The sequence below is a fragment of the Conger conger genome, chromosome 4, assembly GCF_963514075.1.
Source record: "Conger conger chromosome 4, fConCon1.1, whole genome shotgun sequence".
NCBI lineage: Eukaryota > Metazoa > Chordata > Actinopteri > Anguilliformes > Congridae > Conger > Conger conger.
This window is the reverse complement of record NC_083763.1, coordinates 29160980-29181609: the sequence shown is the minus strand read 5'-3', so window position 1 is coordinate 29181609 and position 20630 is coordinate 29160980. Positions and strand designations below refer to the sequence as shown.

The window sequence follows — 20630 nt, the reverse complement described above, 5'->3', positions numbered from 1 at the left end:
TTAGCTGAGAAAGCCAAAGAATGCCGAGGAGTCACATGACATGATATGAGCCAAAGCTCGTCTTTCTCACGCAGAGCTCCAAATTAGGAAGGGGAATTCGTTATGAAGTCACAAGACATGAAATTTGAGCCAAATCTAGTCTTCCTCACACGGGGCACCAAAATATGTAGGGGTCCTCGCACGGGCTACAAAATATGTAGGGGTCCTCGCATGGGGCTCCAAATTATGTGGGGTCCTCGCATGGGCCGCCAAATAACGTAGGGATTTTACTCTCTACGAAACCGGGGCGCCAGTTAATGTTATGTAGCAGTATAACTGCTAAAAAAAGTAATCAGTCTCATAAAATTACTGTTATCAGAAATATCTAACCACAAATTTAGTATTTTAATTAATAATTTAAATAACCAATATTAATGATTAAACATACCGATAACCTGAAGGTTGGAAGTTCTTCGAAAGCCTGCTTTAACTTGGCTCTCATGTGTATGCGATTCCAAAACGGACACCGGGGTTGAATAAAATATATTTATTAAACAAACATACAAACACATAACAGATAAACTAACGGAAATTTAGTTGGGTAAATGAGTAGGTTAAGATAGGGCGTGTATGTGTGTGTGTGGGCGCGCGCAAGCGCGCTTGTTGCTTGAACAAAGGAAAGGTAGGAGTAGCTAGCTTGAGTAAGCTAGAGTTCTGGGTGTGGTAATGAGTTAGAGTTAGCTGTGAGAAGGGACTACTCGCATAGTTTTACTCTATATATGTGCAAAAGACGGCAAATCAATTCACGTACATATATATGTAGCTAACCAAACACATTACAATGGTAGGATGGTAAATATTGAAACACAGATTCACTAAAACAGTTACACTAAACTAAACACTGGCTATGCCTGAATGTTTGTTGTCTTACTGAGTCCATACGCATTGCTGGATCCAAAAGACGTGCTGTCCTTATAGGAGCCGCGATGGTGCTGTGAATGCGTGTCCTGGAGAGATGCGCAGGCTGGGGCGTCTTAGCCGCGCGTTGTCGTCTGGTCCACTCGGTTGCTGGAAGGATGTTCGTTGCAGTTGTTCTTTGGTGAGCTTTGCAGGGGTAAACTGATGTAGCGTACACCAGTTTCCACTCGCTATAGGCCACAAAGTTACCGCGAGGTAACTGGGTGTGTCCGTAGGCCTGGTAGTGCGCTGTGCAGCATTCAGCCTCTGTCCGAGTCTCGGAGCAGATGAGCTGAAGCGAATGGCCAAAAAGGGTGCGTCGAAGAGAAGAAGCAGAAGAGAATAAGCAGAAGAGAGATCCCAAGAACGTGTCTTGCTCTTATACGGGAAAGTTTATTGCTCCCGCCATTACGGGATTGGCTGAACCAAGTTAGACATCATTCGTGGTGGACGTCGCGGAATTTTCCTGTGGGAATGTGGAAGTTGTAGTCCCTACATCACTTTGCTGTCCCCTTCTAAATTATATGGTTTATGAGCTTTGATTAGTTGCAAAATATGACTGCAAACTTCCACACAGGGATCGTATATTTAAAAAAAGAAAAACATTTTAGTCCCTGAATGACACTGCTTTAGTGGTAGAAGACGTGGATTCAAGGGTTTAACAGAACTTGCACAAAGCCTCAATACATTTGTGTGCAGTTGAGTGACAGACTAACATATAATATTTGAAAATATTCCTACACGGATGAAATTGAAGCTGACAGCCTGCACTTTAACCTCATATTCTTTGTGTCATTTCAAATCCAATGTACTGGAATACAGAGCCAAAACAACACATAACTTTTAGCATCCTATACCTACTTTATATTAAGCTACAGAACACAGTGTGCAGAACACATTGTGTAATGACCACAGAAGCATATGTTTCAATACAATGCATGGTGGATGCATATTGCATTGGTGCAGCTCAAATATATTTTTTTATATATCAAATACTTTCTCAAATGATTTCCTTGAAAGAACAAACAATGGCTGTAATTGTGAAACCTTTATCGACACAAAGGTCTTGCTGGGAGAAAATCAGGGATGTGGTTTGTTTCAAAAAAAGAGAAAGCAATTTGATACGCACCAACTGCCATCATGTAGTCCCAGCGGTCCAGCAGACACATGCTGAACTGCAGTCCATCGGGAGTGGAGCCCACGTCTATGAGGGAAAGGTTTCTGTCCAGGTTCTGACAGACAGCCGATGTCCAGGCCACAAGAAACCAACAGACGATGAGGAGAATGATACCCAACAGTCGCAGGACACGCCAGCTGGTCATGTAGGGAATTCTCTGTGCTGTCCGGGACAGGAACACCTTTAGAACCCTGCAACCACATAAAAGGAGAACGTGGCTATTAGACTAGTGCAACACTTGATCATAGCATATGGTTGTTAGAACTGCAACATTCAAAGAGAGAACTTTGGCAGTTATAACCCTCCAACATTTGAAAAGAGAACATTGGTGTGAGAACTCTCAACATCCCAAAGAAGAACAGAGCTGTGAGTGTAGTGTAATGCAAATGGAGGCAAGTTTGGCAAGAAACAGAAACCAAGAATAAACATCCCAATCACAAACCTGGAAGTGGCTTTCGTGAAAAGGGCCCATTTCTAAAAGAAAAGGTATCTGAAAGTAGCCAGCAGCTTTCCAAAAGAAAACATACCTGTCATAACCTACAGTGTTGCAAAGAACACATCTATGGCTAGAAAAGAGGAATAACTGGCTTCTATAAAGGTATAGAAGAGAGCTATAACTGTCATGAACATAATTCATCGCCCGAGGGGTCATCTTAACCATGTTCTTTAACATCACCATCCTCATCATCACCACACTGCACACAATTAGCACTGGTTTATGTGGAACTAAGAAATATGAAGAAAATAAAAAAACATGCCCAAGTGTAAACTTTTTCATGCCAAGGGTAAACTTCCATGGAACCAGTTACTCACTGGAACCATAGGTCGATCACATGCGGTCACTGCACAGTTCTTATATGACCATGCGATGTGCAGTCGCCGAGCGCACGTAACAGTGACGGCCATGTCATCATAAGCAGAGCAGGGGCGCCCGCGAAGAGCTGGCTGCGGCTGGCTGCGCCCGCTCTGTTTATTTAATCGCCTCTAAACGCCAGAGCAGCTGGGCCTCCAGAGACACAAGGTTCTTTAAAAAGCAATCCCACAACAGGATAATCCCCCCCTCCTCCCCCCTCATTATGAAGTCACTCTGAATCTTCCTTTCATGTAAAATCACAGTTACCACACGCAGGCATTACGCAGATAAAGCGTCTGTAATGAGAGCCTATCAAAAATTGATCTTTTTTTTTCTCTTTTTTCTTCCTCGCCAGTGTTAACTTTAACCCCAGCGGCCTCCGGCTTCAGTCCAGATTAGCCTTTTGGAAATTCATCTTCCCCTCTTTAATTAAGGATTTCATTAGCCCTCCTTGACATTTCCCTGTGACACGAGCCCTCTGCTACGTTTTTTTAGACGGCCGCGTGCTTAAGGGGGCTGCGGCCTCATTATCTCCTGGCTCGCGCCTGCGCCTTTGCCGATCTCCATCACTCTCCGACAGCCTCGCCAGGCTGACGTTACTGTAACCCCTTATTCAGCTTTCCGCCTTGGCTTGTCTTGGCCCCTTCAATAACAAGCTATTCATTATTCCTAGTTCCGCCTAAGTGACTGTAATTGTTTATTTTCCCTTTAACCGTAAGCAGCTTTGTCTGGCCTAAGAAGGTTGTGAATCTTTAAAACGATACTTTAGCATCGAGAGAAAAAAACAGCACAAAGCAATGTAATTGCAGCATTTGTAAATGTCTTACGTTCCTGTACTATCGGAGGCATAAACCTAAATTTGCACTTGGGAAAGAAACACGTTTCAGTACCACAGTTAAGATGACATCGTAGGGGAGTCAAATAAATCATGTCACATAATGATGTTGATAATGAGATACAGTACTGTACTGTATGTACTGACACATATGTGGCACTATTTTTACATGACGTTGATACTAGTGCTCTGTCAGGCACACTGGTTCCCCTGCTCTGTGGGTTTCAAGGCAACCTTTGTCCCCCTTAATATTTCACAGCCATCCTCTTCCAAAATGTTAGCAGGCACAGGCCAGGTGCTGTGTTTTCAGATCCTGGTCACTGCTGAATCAGGCCTTCTGGCCCTACCCAGCCCATCCCGGGGCAGGCATCCTGGCAACCCAATCAACTGCCCATCTGGTACTGCGGATCCTCACTCAGCAAGGCAGACTACCTGCCTGACTGCCTGACCTCTGAGCCATGACCTGAACTGCCAGTTCACTGAGGGACATAATGCATCATCTTTTACATTACATTACATTTTATTTTGCAGACGCTTTTATCCAAAGCGACATACATAAAAAGTGCATATCAAGGTCATAGAACAAACAAAAGAACAGTTCGGATAACGGACAATTCACAATTCACATCGGTTTTAAAGCCACAAACATAAGACAAGCACACAAGGTAGATAGGCCAAGTCTGTAACTACCATACTCAGACATCTACCACTTCAGGAACGACAGTATTGAGAAATACAAAATCAACAGTCCTAGATTGAGGTACAAAATACAAGGGGCTAATGATAGGGACAGGTTAAAAAGACGTGACAATTGATAAGGGGACTCCTGCAAAGGAGTAAGAGCAGTCGGCTGGCAGTCGTCTGGCAGTTGGAGGGTTGTCGGTTCGATCCCCTGCCAGGGCTGTGTCGAAGTGTCCCTGAGCAAGACACCCAACCCCCAAATGCTCCTGACGAGCTGGTTGGGGCCTTGCATGGCAGCCAATCGCCGTCGGTGTGTGAGTGTGTGTATGAATGGTTGAATGGAGAAGCATCAATTGTACAGCGCTTTGGATAAAGGCGCTATATAAATGCCTGCCATTTACTATTTACAGCTTGAAGAGATAAGTCTCTAGACTGTGGCGGAATATGGGCAGCAAGTGAGCAGTTCTTATGGGACTGGGGATGTCATTCCACCACTGGGGAGCTAGGGTGGAGAAGCTCCGCTTCCACTGAAAACAATGCTGAGCTGCAAATCATTGAATGAACAACCCCACCTCCACATACTCACACTTCTCTTTCTCTCTTCTTTTCTATCTCTCTAAAGCAGAATTACTTATATTAAAACTTGCGTCCTTCCTCTGCTATGTACTATGTAGTGCTCTACAAGTCTTTGTTCAGAGTGCTATCCATTCATCTATTATATAACCCAATTATTCCTGGTCAGGGTTCCAGGGGGTGCTGGAGCCCATACCAGACCATTGGGTCTATCCCATCACAGGGCACACACACCATTCACTCACACATTCTTACCTTCTTACCTCTGTGCGTCATTGGACTGTGGGAGGAAACCAGAGAACCCTGAGGAAACCCACATGGACATGGGGAAGAACATATAGAAAAAGGCCCACAAAAAGATTCAAACCCAGGACCTTCTTGCTGTGAGGCAACAGAGCTACCCACAGCACCAACATGCCACCTACAGCGCCCTATAACAAGTCAAATTTTATTCATTTGATTTATAATATTTATTTATTATTTATTGATCGGTCCAATCTGTTACCAATCACTGGGCCCCTCACTCTTGTTCCCTCGCCCTTTGTTCCCTCAGCCTTTAGATTGAGCTATTTCAAGCTATCAATATGAAATAACAAAGTCAGCCACACAGGCAGAGTCAATACCAGCAGATGAAAGTTCACATTCTAACATTTAATCGCCTGGTTACACATGACATGCCTTGGAATCACAGCCTTTTGGTGCTTGTAATAGATACCTCTACCATCTGGCAGGACAGCAAATTCAGGACAAAGTGTGTAACCAGTGGAGGAAAATTCAGTAGAAGTACATAAACATCCAGATGAGTATAATATATACAGTATATTCTTTCCACAGCTCATTTATAGCACCTTACAGTATCATGCTAAGAATCTTTGCTTTGAATGGATCCCCAAATTGTTCACAAACAAGAAAATAGAAACTGATTGGTCAAAGCACAGTGTCCCTTGTTTTTCATGAAACCAGGTAAAAAAATTGAGCCCAAGCAGATACAGTCCTTTATAGCCTTTGGAAACAGAAATGTTAAGAGCTATTGCAAGTCTCTACATCCCAACAGATGCACTCACAAATGATATTTGCATATCTCTAGGTGAGCTGCCTTTTTCTTCAATCAAAATACATGTTTATCTATAACTGAAAATATGGCACATCACCTACAGCACCTCAACCAATTAGATATCCAAGTACATATTCTCACTTCCTCATGTTTGAGTGTGTCCATGTTTGTATATCAACCGGAAAACTCTATGGGCCAGTTGCAATGATCTCAAAGTATTAGGGTATCCACATTATCTGCTATATTAGGGCACATCAGCCAGGCTTTCCCATAGTTAACATCTGTGCTGTAGATTAACAGCTACAAACTCAAATTCTCCACCACCGCCCCAGGAGGATAATCAAATTCATAATTACTGTGGTTTAATGGAAAAGAGAGTGAGTATGCGGGAGAAATCATTACAACACAGCTGCCTACCAATGGGTGACAGTCCCACAACAATCTCCTATACCCAAAATTGATGCGTCCAAAGTCCAATGTGTGGGTTGTTGTGAGCCATTAGAATATGATGGTGAAAAAAACAAAAATAAAAAACTTTTTTTTTCAGTGTTTCTCTTATTGCCTTTCAGTATGATTAAGGATGGATAGTGTGCCTGCGAGGTTGTTCACAATACAGAATTCCTTCAATAATTCAACAGGAGTAATGCTTTTGCATTGTTACCATTCCACCCTCTGTGACAACTTGATCCCCGATCTGGGACTGTGCTTTATTGACGTATAGCCCATTAGCCCACTCCCAGCGGACTTGGAAGATTAAGGGAAATGTACCTGTACAGCTTCAGAGTCACAGTCCCGTAAACAGTGGCGAATCCCAGGAGTCGAACCCATCTCAGCAGGATGCAGCGGAATACACTGGGCTGAAAGTATAATATGACAACCTGAAAAAAAAAAAATTATATCAGGGTGAGTGACGGACAAAGAGCATGCTCCTGCTTTTCGACAGCTATCAGGGCCTTCTGTATTCTTCCAAAACCAGGAAGGCATTCAGGACAATGGGCAGTAGGTAATGGCAGTAACACCAGTAGGTATTGGTAGTAGGTAATGCAGTGCAAGCAAACACAGCTGAGGTTCAGGATCATCTTCATTGGGCTTTTCAATGAGTCCTATTTTGACTTCAGCTGTGGAATCGCAACCTTTGTGGGGTTTTTTTTTCAAGCTGTGTCTTTGGAATTTTGGTTTAGGCTCAGTTTATTTTCTGTTGTTTCTTTGTTTTTGCACCCTATAGTGACGACTACAAGGGCTATCGGAGCATTTTCACCAACCATTTTTTGTCTCGCTTTAACCCCATCCACACTGCCCTCTTTTGGTTGAGTCGTTGACCTCCCAAATTATTGTTGCATTCATATTTCTAAGATAATAAAAATTGTAATGTAATAAAACCGCAAGATGGCGATGCCCGATGGTTAAAAAGACTCTCCGCTAGTGAGAACAGTTTAGATTCTTATCAGCCTCCTATTTGCAAAGCAGGGCAATAAAACAGCAGGTTCCCCCATGCCATGGTTACAGTCTACAGTGTTGACCTAGTCACAGATTCAGACAATAATAGGCTTATTCTAATAATCATTGATACCATTTCTCTACGTCATCAAATATAAATCATGTTCCAACATAGGAACAAAAATATACAATTCAGAAGTTGCATGGATAAACACTTAGCTCTCTTTTATTGTACGTCCGGCCCACATATTTCCGGTATGAATATTCAGACATGCGTAAAACATCAAGTGAGCATTTGTTTTGCTTGCTATAGATAAACCTGTAATTGTATTGGTTAACGGGCCTACACCCGACACAGCATTATAAAGGAGGCATTCATACTTGTGCATTCATTTCACTTTAGAAAGATTGTTCTATCCTCCACCAATGTCAGACCACATTTAAAAAATATCTGGCTGTGAGGCAATACCTGTGCCTTGTCTTTAATCTTTGAAAAAACAATATGGAAATATGAATCACATTCAATTCTTCACAGAGTGCTGAGCACAGTTTCCAAAAATAACAAATTTTATTTTGCTTTTTGTGGGATCTTCATTTGGTATCTTTACAGCAGTGGGTTTCGATGAGCGAAATTGGCTGAAGGAAAGGTAAAAACGATAAAAATCCCACTGCTGGCTCTTGAAAGATTAATTAGCAATCATTTCCAGTTCACTTCAATTAACATTTGTCTCCCTATCTGCATACAGCCATTGCAGCTACAAAATGAAGCAACAGACAAAGATCACCTGGCTACAACATTATCATCTCTCATACCATATGTCAGTAGCAATGGAAAGAGAGATTTGTTTGAACTGATATTGCCTGTGTCTCTTAGCACACATTTCCATCATGCCTGCACAGAACTCATATCTGGTTCTAATATTGAGGTTTTTAAAAAAAAAGTAAAACCTACACTATTCTTTCAGTTGACCTAAAAACCATATAGTACATTAAACACCTTGTCTTCCTGAATTCTGACATTGCAATTGTAGCATCTGCTTGTTACGAAGCTGCATACCATGTAGACGGCCTGTAGCATAGTGGTACGTGACTGGGACCTGCAAGATCCGCACAGCCGTTGGGCCCTTGAGCAAGGCCCTTAACCCTGCATTGCTCCAGGGGAGGATTGTCTCCTGCTTAGTCTAATCAACTGTACGTCACTCGGGATAAGAGCATCTGCCAAATGCCATTAATGTAATGCAATGCATACATATGAAGAAACGTTTGAGAGGCTGCTGGGCGCAGATAATACTACCGATTTGTTTGGGGTTTTTTTCTGCCTTTGATTTAAGACATGAATACATTTTAGCTACAGATACACAGGTTGTAGCTTATTTATTATATGCTAGCACCATTGTGGATATTTCCAAGACATATTTTATGTGGATATCAGCAAATAATTAGCATAACACTCAATAAGCCCAACATACTTCAGTATTTTAAATAGGATGCACATAAATGTGTTTGCTTTATCAGCACAAAAAAACATGAATCTAAGATATTAGGCAAAATTCAAGAACCCACTCCTATAGAAATTAACCAAAGACATTACAAATTGCAACAATTACACATAAGATGAGGGTATTCTGATCGTGTTGGTATTTCAATAATGCATTGACAGTATTCCAGGATATATAAACTTATGATGAACTCATTGCAGTTGTATAATCATGTGCTTATGATTTGGTTTGCACTACAGAAAGGGGAGTAGATCACATATATATATTCTAATCCTAGTTTTGTTTCAATGCCCACTCATGGCTCTTTATGAAGGCAGCATTCATGTGGGTGGGGCCTACGTGGACCAGTGCCAAGAGACCAACTGTCAAAATGCTGACATAGCAGGCCTCCTACGAAGCTGAAATAGATACAGCACAGCTCTCAGTCAAATCAGCCCCCTCAATCAAACAGCTATATTGACACACGCACATGCAAACACAAAACAACATTGTATTATGATCACTTGTATAGGTGATCACAATTTTTGGAGTGCTGAATAGGGTGGCCAAATTAGTCAACTTGTTAGACAATAAGAAAATAAATTCTGGTCAGATCTTTGGTCTGGTCAATTCATAATGCAAATTTAAAATGGGATTATTTGAGGATGAACACCTTGGAAGGACAAAAACTGTATAATATTTGAAAATTCTTTACACAAAAGCTTTGTAGTTTCCGATTCATTAACCAAATACATTAGCCAAACTGAATAAAGTAACAGCATACATTAGCATGTACCCTCCAGATTAATCTGTGACATGATATTTGTCACACTTTTGTCGTTTGGTAAATCTGTGACTTTGTTGCAATTTTGGTGTCAGCATAACTGACACAAGAACTCCACAAGCTTCTTCTGATGAGTATATTCTTGCCTTCCATTGGAGTGGTGGACTGCAGAAATTGACAGTACCCCCGGACACAAAACATTTTTGTTTGATTGAACCTGAAACAACTTACACGTGGTTTGATTGAACAGCTGTTTAAGCATGGCCTTAAACAGGTTATTCCAATGAGCACATGAGTACATCTAGGGGAATACTAGGGTAAAATGAAGTTTAACAACATGGGAAAATTATTTATGCACCAACAATACCCATTCCCCCACCCATTATGCCTTACAGTATCATAACAAATACCTCAGAATACCTTAAACTCCTAATGGCAAAATTGTCTTGAGTTTAAGGGCCATATTTTGGGACCCACCACACACTGAAGTGGGAGGAGAGCCACTGCTCAGGGTGTGTCAGTTAAGAGTGATCAGCTCATTTTGTGTAGGTCATTGCAATTTTCAGGTCAGACAGGTCCACATTTCACCCTTTCGCCACCCGCCTGCTCAACCCAGGTCAAACGTACAAGTTGAAGCCCAGACTATGGCATATTTTTGTTTTTGTGGATTGTATGCTGGGAAATGAGCCCATAATAAACGTTCAGGCATTGTTTTAAAGAAATTCTGACAAAACATACAAATGCATTCTCAAACAGATTTCTCTTATTCTTGAGATTCGTTTGAAGAGAAAAAAATAAGTCTGCACCTGCTGCAAAATAGTTTTTGGGAGAAACATCTGCCTTAACCTCATCTTCCACTGTATTCAGAGACACTACAGAAATTGCCAATACTTGCACAATTTGCATGGATCTTAATGGTAATAAAAATTAATAATTTGATTGGATACGAATGAATCAAGGTGCACAACACCCACTTGTTAGCATAATGCATCCATTTCTACCTGTGCCATGCACCTTGATCTGTGAACCCTCGCATGACTTTATAAAAATGGCCAGATTCAGTAGCCACACCGAGTGCTCCATGCACCTGGCCAGCGACTGCGCCAAAGCGCCATGCAAAGTACATTCCGGAAAATATGGCCCTCAAGGACAAAAAGACCCTCTTTTTTGTAATGGTCCAAAAATAGCATCTTGAAGGGAGAGTTATTTTGAATAAACCCAGACAGTCTCTACCCAAAAAAGCTGCAGCCTCTCATTCAATTCCATCATGTTTCAAAATGATATAGCATGAAAGGCTCTGAAAGGTGCCAGTAAAGCTCTATAATTGAAAAAGAGACAAGACAGCGGCCCTGCCTCCAGCAACTTGTCAAAACATCTGTCATCCCTTTTCTTCAAACTGGTTGTGCACAAACAGGAAAATATTCATTTTCTTTGATCAAATAAAGCCACACATACACTTCTCGGGACCAATATTGGACTAATTATGAAACTATTCTGTACAAATTAGTCACTAAAAATTTGTAGGATGGATAGCATAGCCATAATGAATTTCTAAGACACCAATAATACCTACAAAATAAACAACTTCCCAACCCAACTCTGTAATATGAGAAAAAGTAATTTGATGTTAGTGTTCCTCTGGGGAAGAAAACATATGTATAAACAGTCAACAACAAATTGAGGTAGAGGGAAAAACAAAACTTGTTTTTCAGTTTCTGACAAAAAATGAATGTGTCTTAATGTGTACTTAATGGTTTGCAGAGTCTATTTTCTCAACCTTTCTGAATAAATAAAGAAGCCAATGAACAGAATCAGGTATGGCATTTTACAGTGGAATTGTGCCTCAGGATGGGGATATACGGAACCTTTTAAGCTTTTAAGAAAAGAAGAATTGATTTGGATGAGTTTACAATGAAATAAAGGTTGTGTAATGTTGACATAAATGTGTCTGGGATGAATGGCCCCACACTAGCAGGTCTTCCACAGATTTTCCACAAGGTTTATGGTTGGAGTCTCTCCTGTTCTTTTTCAATACAGAATCACAACATCTGTCATCTTAGCTCATGCATATTCCAGTGTTACTCTGCTTATCGTCTCATTTTCTTATTCTTGTGAAACTATCTCATGCATTTCTGCATCCCTTATACACTCACCAAGCACTTTCATAGAAACATTTTTACTTTATTCCACCTACTTATTCATCCATCCATCCATCCATATCTGAACCCGCTTATCCTGAACAGGGTCGCAGGGGGGCTGGAGCCTATCCCAGCATACATTGGGCGAAAGGCAGGAATACACCCTGGACGGGTCGCCAGTCCATCGCAGGGCACACACACCATTCACTCACACACTCATACCTATGGGCAATTTAGACTCTCCAATCAGCCTAACGTGCATGTCTTTGGACTGTGGGAGGAAACCGGAGTACCCGGAGGAAACCCACGCAGACACGGGGAGAACATGCAAACTCCGCACAGAGAGGCCCTGGCCGACGGGGATTCGAACCCAGGACCTCCTTGCTGTGAGGCGGCAGTGCTACCCACTGCACCATCCGTGCCGCCCCTACTTATTCATGCGATTATCTAATCAGCCAATTGTGTGGCAGCAGTGCAATGCATATAATCATGTAGATACGGGTCAGGACCTTCAGTTAATGTTCACATCAACCATGGGGAAAAAAATGGTATCTAAGTGACTTTGACCATGGAATGATTGTTGTTGGTTAATGAGAGACAATGGCCAGACGGGTCGTAGCTGACAGGAAGGTCAGTACAGCAAATAACCACATATTACAACAGTGGTATGCAGAAGAGCATCTCTGAATACACAACGCATCATAACTCTAAGTGGATGGACAGCAGTAGAATATAGTATATGAGTATATATATAAATATATGCAGATGTCTGGGTATCACCTGGAGCTCAACCTCAACAAACCACACACAAAAAAAAAAGCTGTAAAATATTTCACATCAATAAAATATACACGGCCTGATTACAGACCTACGGTTTGAATGTATGACATAAGGCGTCAGGGGGGTTTTAAAGAGAAGCGGACTATGCAAATGATGGTTAACCGAAACACATGGATGGAGAAAGCCATCCAAACATGAAAAGGAAAACAGCTGAGGCCATACAACTATCTGCATGTTGCAGATGTGCGGTGATTTCCCAAAAGGGTTTAACGCTAATCCGATTAACAAAGGCATTAATATTTCCCCATGGCAGCCCCAAAGAGCAACCATTCAAATACTTCCACTCTCAGTTCACGCCAACATCCAAATAGAGACCACCTGGGGGGGGGGGGTATTCAAGCACACTTGTCATTGTCGGGGGGATCTCAGAAACTTGTTCGGTTTTCCAACTCTTTTTCAAACCACTGAATGAGATATCCATTAGTTTGAATAAAGTGATTGAGTATCCAGCTGAGAAAGGAAAAAGGCTCCAAATGCACAGCCCTGCCAGAATATGAACACCTAAGCCATTTTGAGGAACATACATTTGATGAACTGAGCACAATGCCACATGCTCCAAGCTCACCTTCAGGACTGACACAAGCAGTGTGCCAAAACTGCAGACAGCATAAAACAGCTGAAAAGGCTGAGATGGAGTTAATATTTTTTGTTATATGTATGCCTCGAGTCCCTTTTTCCCAAATGTTATTGAAGCACAGAACCTCTTACTGATAAAAAGTTCATTCTGTTAGAAAGAGCTGCTCATGAATCTTTTACTACCCAAAAAAGGTGCTGTGAACTGACTCATGTCCAGCTCTTGTAAGGCCAAAGACCACAAAGATCCTCAGACCTCAGTTTTAGATATATATTTGAACCCAGAATGACACCAAGAGGCCAGAGAAGTTGATGAACTCACCCAAGTCCTCTGAGGAATGTATGTATTTTATATCTCCCCTTTCTGCTTAGGTCACTGTCCTGGAAGGATGAAGAGGAGGAGACAGAGGATGCGAGCTACAGTATTCTCGCTTGGGATCAGGTTCTTCTCTTCCATTCAAGTCACACAGGTTTCTTCTGCCCAGGGCAAATATGAAAGTGATCTAGTTTTGGTTATCAGTTTTTGATCAGGTAGATCATCAACACAAGTTAATTTGGACTGGTTTTCTACATGAACCCTGCCAGGCTTAGCCTCTTGGCCAAGCATATACTCACTCAGTAAGAGACTTTGTGAACCACTTTATTGGCGGTGCCTCTTATGTGCTAGTGAAGAGATAAATTCATTTGTTGTGACTATTTATGTCTGTCTTTTTTTTGGCCCCTTAATAATTAACTTTATGTGATTTGTGTGATCCCATTTATTGAGGACTTTGTGCCAAAACCCTGACAGTTTTTGCCCCATGAGAATTAACAAATGTGTACTGAAACATCATCGCCTTCTGACTTCTCAGATGTCCAGGAGTCAAAAGGTGGAATCCCTGACTCTATCTGAAGAGGGTTGCAGAGTGAAGACCCAACTGATGTATCTGAGTGGCCAGCACCTCAGTGGTACCCTGTTGCACCACATTTGCCATGTGCAAGACTACCAAGGCAGCCACAAGGATGAGCTTCAGTCAGTCCAACAGTGCTTATACGTAGATAATTTACGGGAATTATGCAAGAGCTCTTAGCAGCAGGAGGCTTTGAAGTGGATGAGTAGCAAGCCATCTTAGGGGGCCCACTTGCCACCTAAAGCCAGGTCAGACAAAATGGAACATTTGCTCAAGCAGAATTGGACAGACCTGTAATAACATGCCTAAGACCCTGGTGACACTAACAGGAATGCCGCTGCTCAATACACTTCATGGAAGGTGCTAGTGGAGGCTATCCACAAAGCTGTTCAGTGGACGGCAGCCCAGGACCTTGGTCTCACTACGCTAAGCCATAATGAAGATGAGGCTGGCATTTTGATGAACCAGAAGATGGCCAGAAGAGTGCATTTTCACTGGGCTAGAACTAAGATCTTTCACAAAATTACCAAGCTACAAAGCTCCTGTTCCAGGACTTTAATACACACCAGTTCCAACCAGGAGCTGATAGCTATTTGCAGTGTCCCATCAACATCATCAGAGTCTGGATTTTTCTGGAATCATCTTTTCAGGTTCTCCGACAAGCGATAACTGAAACTCTTTGCATTTGAATGGACCTCTATGGGAATTGGGGGGGTGGGACAAAATTCAGCTGTAAATTATGCTGATACAGTATGGAACACATTTGTTGGCTAAATGGCTTTAAATCATCAAGGGTTCAAGGCTCCACTGTGCTGCTGTCAGATATGCAGTAGATACTATGCAGTAGATGCAGTTAAAGATATACTGAACTCAGAGCCCTAAGCATATACATCTTTGAACATTGTGAAACTTTTTCCAGTGACACATAAAATGGGTCTCATGGGCTGCAGGATGCTTTCCAGCCCCAAGCTGCCCAAACGCAAAGGAGTATGAGCTGAAAATGTAAGCCTCACAGGTAGATTTTAGCAGACCAATTTTGGGTGCCTTTCATAGTAAATGATATTTCTGGACTGCAAGCCCACTAAGGGTGGCATAAATCGGCAGATCAAACATTCAACACTGGAGATGTTGAGCTAACCCTCAACAACGTTGAGTTCAATGGCTCTTACGGAACATCAACAAGTTGATCTCTAGCAGGAACTGTGGAGGTGCAATCAATAGCAATAATCGATAGTCTGCTAAGGGTGTGATATCTGCTAACTTATGCTATTCATTTCCAGATTTCCAGACTTGATCACTGGACTATAGCACCATACTAGTTAGCTAATAGCCTAATGACATTAGCTACAATACAATCCACCCATGAATTCAATCTCTCAAAAGCAAAGAGGGCCATGTGCAGTGAATATCAAAAAAACAGATGTCTGGTGGCTCTAATAATTGGAAACCAGACACTTTGAAAACTTTATCTACATTATCTACTACTACTAATTTGAATCAAAATAATATTTCTGAATGAATTAATGAGTTTATCAAAAAGCCTGATTATATTACTGGTCACGGCCTATGGTAGAGGTTCCCGGTACCCCTGTGTATGCTGGGTTTTGTTCCAACCATTTTTAGAGGGATTACCATTTTGTTAGATAGCCATGCATGTCATAAATGATAAAATTCCCATGTTGCATAAGAATCGCATAAAAAGTTCTTTTTTTAACTGATCAAATTAAAGACTAAAGTGAATCAGTAGGCTACTAAGTGTGGACACCTGGCAACCAAAATTAACCCTTTGGAAGATGATGACGAATTCAAAGGCAAAGCAAATGATAACAAGGCAAACCTGCTTTGTGTTGATTCTGTGAAGAGCCCCTTTTTCCCTATGGAGTAGGCACCTATTGCTACTGGTCATTGATCATTGAAGCAATGGATAAAGGAATGTAATATAATTCAGTGTAATGGATTTTTGTGAATTGTCTGTGATAGAACAGGACTTCTGAAATAACCAATACGCATGACAGAAATCCAGATTAACTCTGCACTAATGAGTCCCCTAATTGGATGCCCTTTAGCTGAGAAGTTATTGCATTTTATTTGAGCTTATTTTGCTTTTAATTTTTATACGTGTCTATACTAAACCCTAGGCCGCTTTTACACTACTAGTAGACGGAGGTAGTAGCTTTGCTATCTGAACCCATCCATTTTCCCTTCAGAATCTCAGATTCCCATTCGGAAAGTGGATCTCCCTCGTCTCGGGTTCCTCCAAACTCATTAGTCGGGCCCTGTTTTCTTAGACAGCACTTTGGAGCATCATTTGTGGGGGATCAGAGCCCAGGCATGTCTAAGCATATGCCAGGTTGCATAAAACAGAAGTCCTATCTTGTCTGGGAAGCAGATTTCTACTCTTCATAAATAATCAATGCTAAGTGCTGGGAATTCAGCCCCCCTTCCCGGGAGGCAGCTGGTGTTATCATATACCTCTGAGAAGACATCAATACCATCAGGGCTATTATCAACTCTCACACATCTCTCCAATGTCCACCTCAGGCTTGTGCCCATTGCAACAGCTACTGTATATGGGCCAATAGAGTGAGCATTTCCCAATGACACACCTCACAAGAAATACACTGAAAGGAGTCAGTCATGAGCCAGGCCCTTTCGATGCTCTACAGTATTGCATTCTTGCGGATACTTCCGGAAGGCTATTTCAATTCCAGTAATGTCAGCCTTTGATCTTTTAGTCTTGACTTTTGACCTTTTTAAGCACAAGAACAAAGGGCATTAAGGTCACATTCTATAAAAGTAATCAAATGTTATATACAGTGGGCTCCAGAATTATTGGCACCCTTGATAAATATGTGCCAAAAATACTGTTAACTATACAGTTGAGTGTGTTAAGTAATGTGCTTTATTAATGATTCAATGGAATCAACCAGAGTCTTATGCTGTTCAAATAAAAAAAATGTACTCCCCAAAAAACTGGTTTTACAATTATTGGCACCCCTGGTTTAATACTCTGTTCAAGAACCCCTGGAAAAGATGAGTCTTTTAATATAATTTGTTATAATTTCTGATAAAGTTAAGAACATTAGGAGGGATTTTTGACTCTTCCTCCATGCAGAACATTTCAGAATCATTGATATTCTTGGAGGGCGGCACGGATGGTGCAGTGGGTAGCACTGCCGCCTCACAGCAAGGAGGTCCTGGGTTCGAATCCCCGTCGGCCGGGGCCTCTCTGTGCGGAGTTTGCATGTTCTCCCCGTGTCTGCGTGGGTTTCCTCCGGGTACTCCAGTTTCCTCCCACAGTCCAAAGACATGCATGTTAGGCTGATTGGAGAGTCTAAATTGCCCGTAGGTATGAGTGTGTGAGTGAATGGTGTGTGTGCCCTGTGATGGACTGGCGACCCGTCCAGGGTGTATTCCTGCCTTTCGCCCAATGTATGCTGGGATAGGCTCCAGCCCCCCTGCGACCCTGTTCAGGATAAGTGGGTTCAGATAATGGATGGATGGATGGATGATATTCTTGGGTTTGCACTGATGGACCCCCCTCTACAGACCACAGGTTTTTGATGGGATTTAAATCTGGAGACTGGTCATTGCAGAACTTGGATGTTGTTTTCACTTGTTTTCACAGGTGTGAAATTTGATGTACGTTGGAGTCATTGTCCTACCTTGACCAAGTCTCAACTTCCTAGCAGAGACAACCAGATTTTCTGACAAAGTTGTACTTTTCCCATACGTTAGAACATAACATATAGATTATTATATTGTTATCTGTTTTTTAAATTTATTATGCAGCAATTTTTCTTCATTCTTATTCAGGATGCCAATAATTCTTGATCCCACTGTATCTGTACTGTCCATATGAAATAAAAGTCAGAGCAAGTTTTTTACGAGTGTTGGCTGACCATGCCATATATAATGTACTGTAACAGAATTGGCAATTGCGGTTGCCTGGTACATTGGCCTGCGATTGAACTTTGCAATTAGTGATCATCAGGCTTAGACAAGATTACCTCATTTTTTTTTCCAAGCAGGCCCTTCATTGTTGAAATATGTTTCCCTTGCAGTGCACATGACCTCTCAGACAATGTCAATGTGAATCTTGTCAGACACTGTGAAGCTGTGACTACAGCACATACAATATGCAATTTGCCATTTCATTGAATATATATAGTTCGATATTTTTTATTTTCCTGAAACCAAACTTTATTCTGTTGAAAATAACACATTCAAATGGAACATGACCAAGAGTGTTTTTCAAATCAGATGGAGTCAAGGCAGTCCACCTTACCTAAACATAGGTACCACCATGAGTATCCAGTTGTAATGTGAGAAATGTCCTGTTATTAAACAAATATTTGACAACATCTCTTTGCCAATGGTTTTACAAGTTTTGATTGAAGGCTCAAACTAATAAACTCCATCAGCAGCCCCAGCCTGGGTCCCCTGCCATAGCACAGTGACTGGGAAAAGATCTGTGAGAAATTATAACAATTATATTTACAACCAGGCAATACAGGATTATCTTTGAAGAATCTCTTTGCCATTGAAGAGGATGTGTCTATTTCTCCTTGTGTGTGTGCACGTGTGTGTGCTCTCTCTCCTCCATATCATTGTCATGATCAAAGATATGATCAATAACATCATAGACTACGCATCTGTTGTACATGTTGGAATAGACAGATGCTGCTGCAGAATGAAATTGACAAGAACTCAAACAAGCTTTGAATGATCCCAATGTTGCGTAAGATTTGTGTAATGTTGAGAGAGAGAGAGAGAGAGAGAGAGAGAGAGAGAAATAAAGAGAGTGTTCATATTCTGCAAGAAGAATTTTGTTCCCGATTGAGAGTACAAGTACATACTGCAAGGAAATAATTGTTCCTGGGGAGAAAGGGGAGGGGTAGGGTGTCTAGACCCAAATATTAATCTTGTTTGAGTCAAATTTGATCCACAGAACTACCCACAACTTTTCCCTGCTGCAGCCAATATTCACTTCATATTTGACCTGTAACACCAAAAATGTAACATTTCTTTTAGAGACCGGCAGAATTGAATAAAATGGTGACCATTGGTTTTGTTGTGTTTATATGGCTGTTTTTGAGGATATCATGAAGTCTTGTTCCAATAAAAAAAAAAAACTAGATGGTATTTATGACACATCTTAACTTGAAAACGGGTCAGATTTCACCCTAACACAATAGAAGGGTTAATAAGCAACATTTGATGCCACATTTCAGCTGGCTAGCTACTTTGCCAACATCAGCCAGCCAGGCTGCTCCTTAATATGCTACAGGTTTCATAACATTAGCTTCCTTTGTTTTAATATTAGCCAACATAACATAGCCAATGTTATGGGCAAATATAAGTGCTTACTTGTTTACCTGGGAAAAAAACAATTGGCAGTATCGGTCGTTTCCCACTAGAACTTTGACATTTGTATGCTTGAAAAATCATAATGGCTCTAATTGGCTGTACGTTTAATTATGTAATACTTGCTTCTATTTTCTGTGACGCATTACTCATTTAGACCGTCTATTTTGGGTACAAAAACCAAAGAAACAATATTCGTGCCTCTAAAACAAATCTTAACACATTTTTTCAGAGCAGTCTATATTCTGTCATGTCACTGTGTAGCACCAGCAGCAGTTTCTGAAATTTGCTCTGCAACCATGGGATAAATGGTGAGTGTGCGGCTTTGACTTTGCGGCTGACTTTTTCCTCCTCTTGGCCGCCGGTGCCTCTGACACAGTTTTGCCCCATGCTGCGATGGGGATGCAGTTCCTGTGGAGGAGAGCTGTCCTGCCGATGGTGTCATCTGCCGCCTTCCTCCTGCACTGCCCCCACCCCCGCCCCTCGCTCTGCGGCTTGTCTACCCGTGTGTGAATTTTACAGGGACAACATGTTCCTCTAGCACCAGTTTTGGGGAGGAGGCTCCAAAGGGGTTCCATTAAAGTCAAAAATAGTTTCCGCCAATAACACAAGGCAAAAATGAGCAAAAAGAGGGAATGATTTTCATTGTGTGTATCACAAACCAGAAAGCTTTTCTTTTGGCCAACATTTTTTACGTGTTTCTGTTTGTTTTAATTGTCTGATTATGTTATCGATGTTTTTTCCATCTTCATCACAATCCCGGTAAAAAAATTGCAAAGCTGACAGGAGCAAATGCACAACAACCCGGGGCATTTGAATGCCGCTTGAACAGAGGTATACAACATGAACAAGGCTAGTGCACAATAACACGAGACGAGATCAATAAAACCTGGTGCAGTGGGAATTCGCTCACATGCAGCAATTTAGAGTCTTTACCATACATAATTAGCTCTGCTACTCCTCTCCTAAACTGAATTCGAAGAAATTAAAACTACTGAGGTAGAATAGGAAAGT

General features: G+C 41.6%; 1 protein-coding gene across 1 annotated transcript in view; it reads right to left on the bottom strand.

The window, feature by feature from the left end:
* Positions 1-20630, bottom strand: part of gpr158a (G protein-coupled receptor 158a) — a 112356-nt gene that overhangs the window by 21483 nt on the left and 70243 nt on the right. The window contains exons 6-7 of the mRNA XM_061237354.1: positions 6878-6987; positions 2066-2304 (exon numbers count right to left, since the gene is read on the bottom strand). Of these exons, the coding sequence (XP_061093338.1) occupies positions 2066-2304; positions 6878-6987 (349 nt within the window). The remainder of the gene's footprint in view (positions 1-2065; positions 2305-6877; positions 6988-20630) is intronic.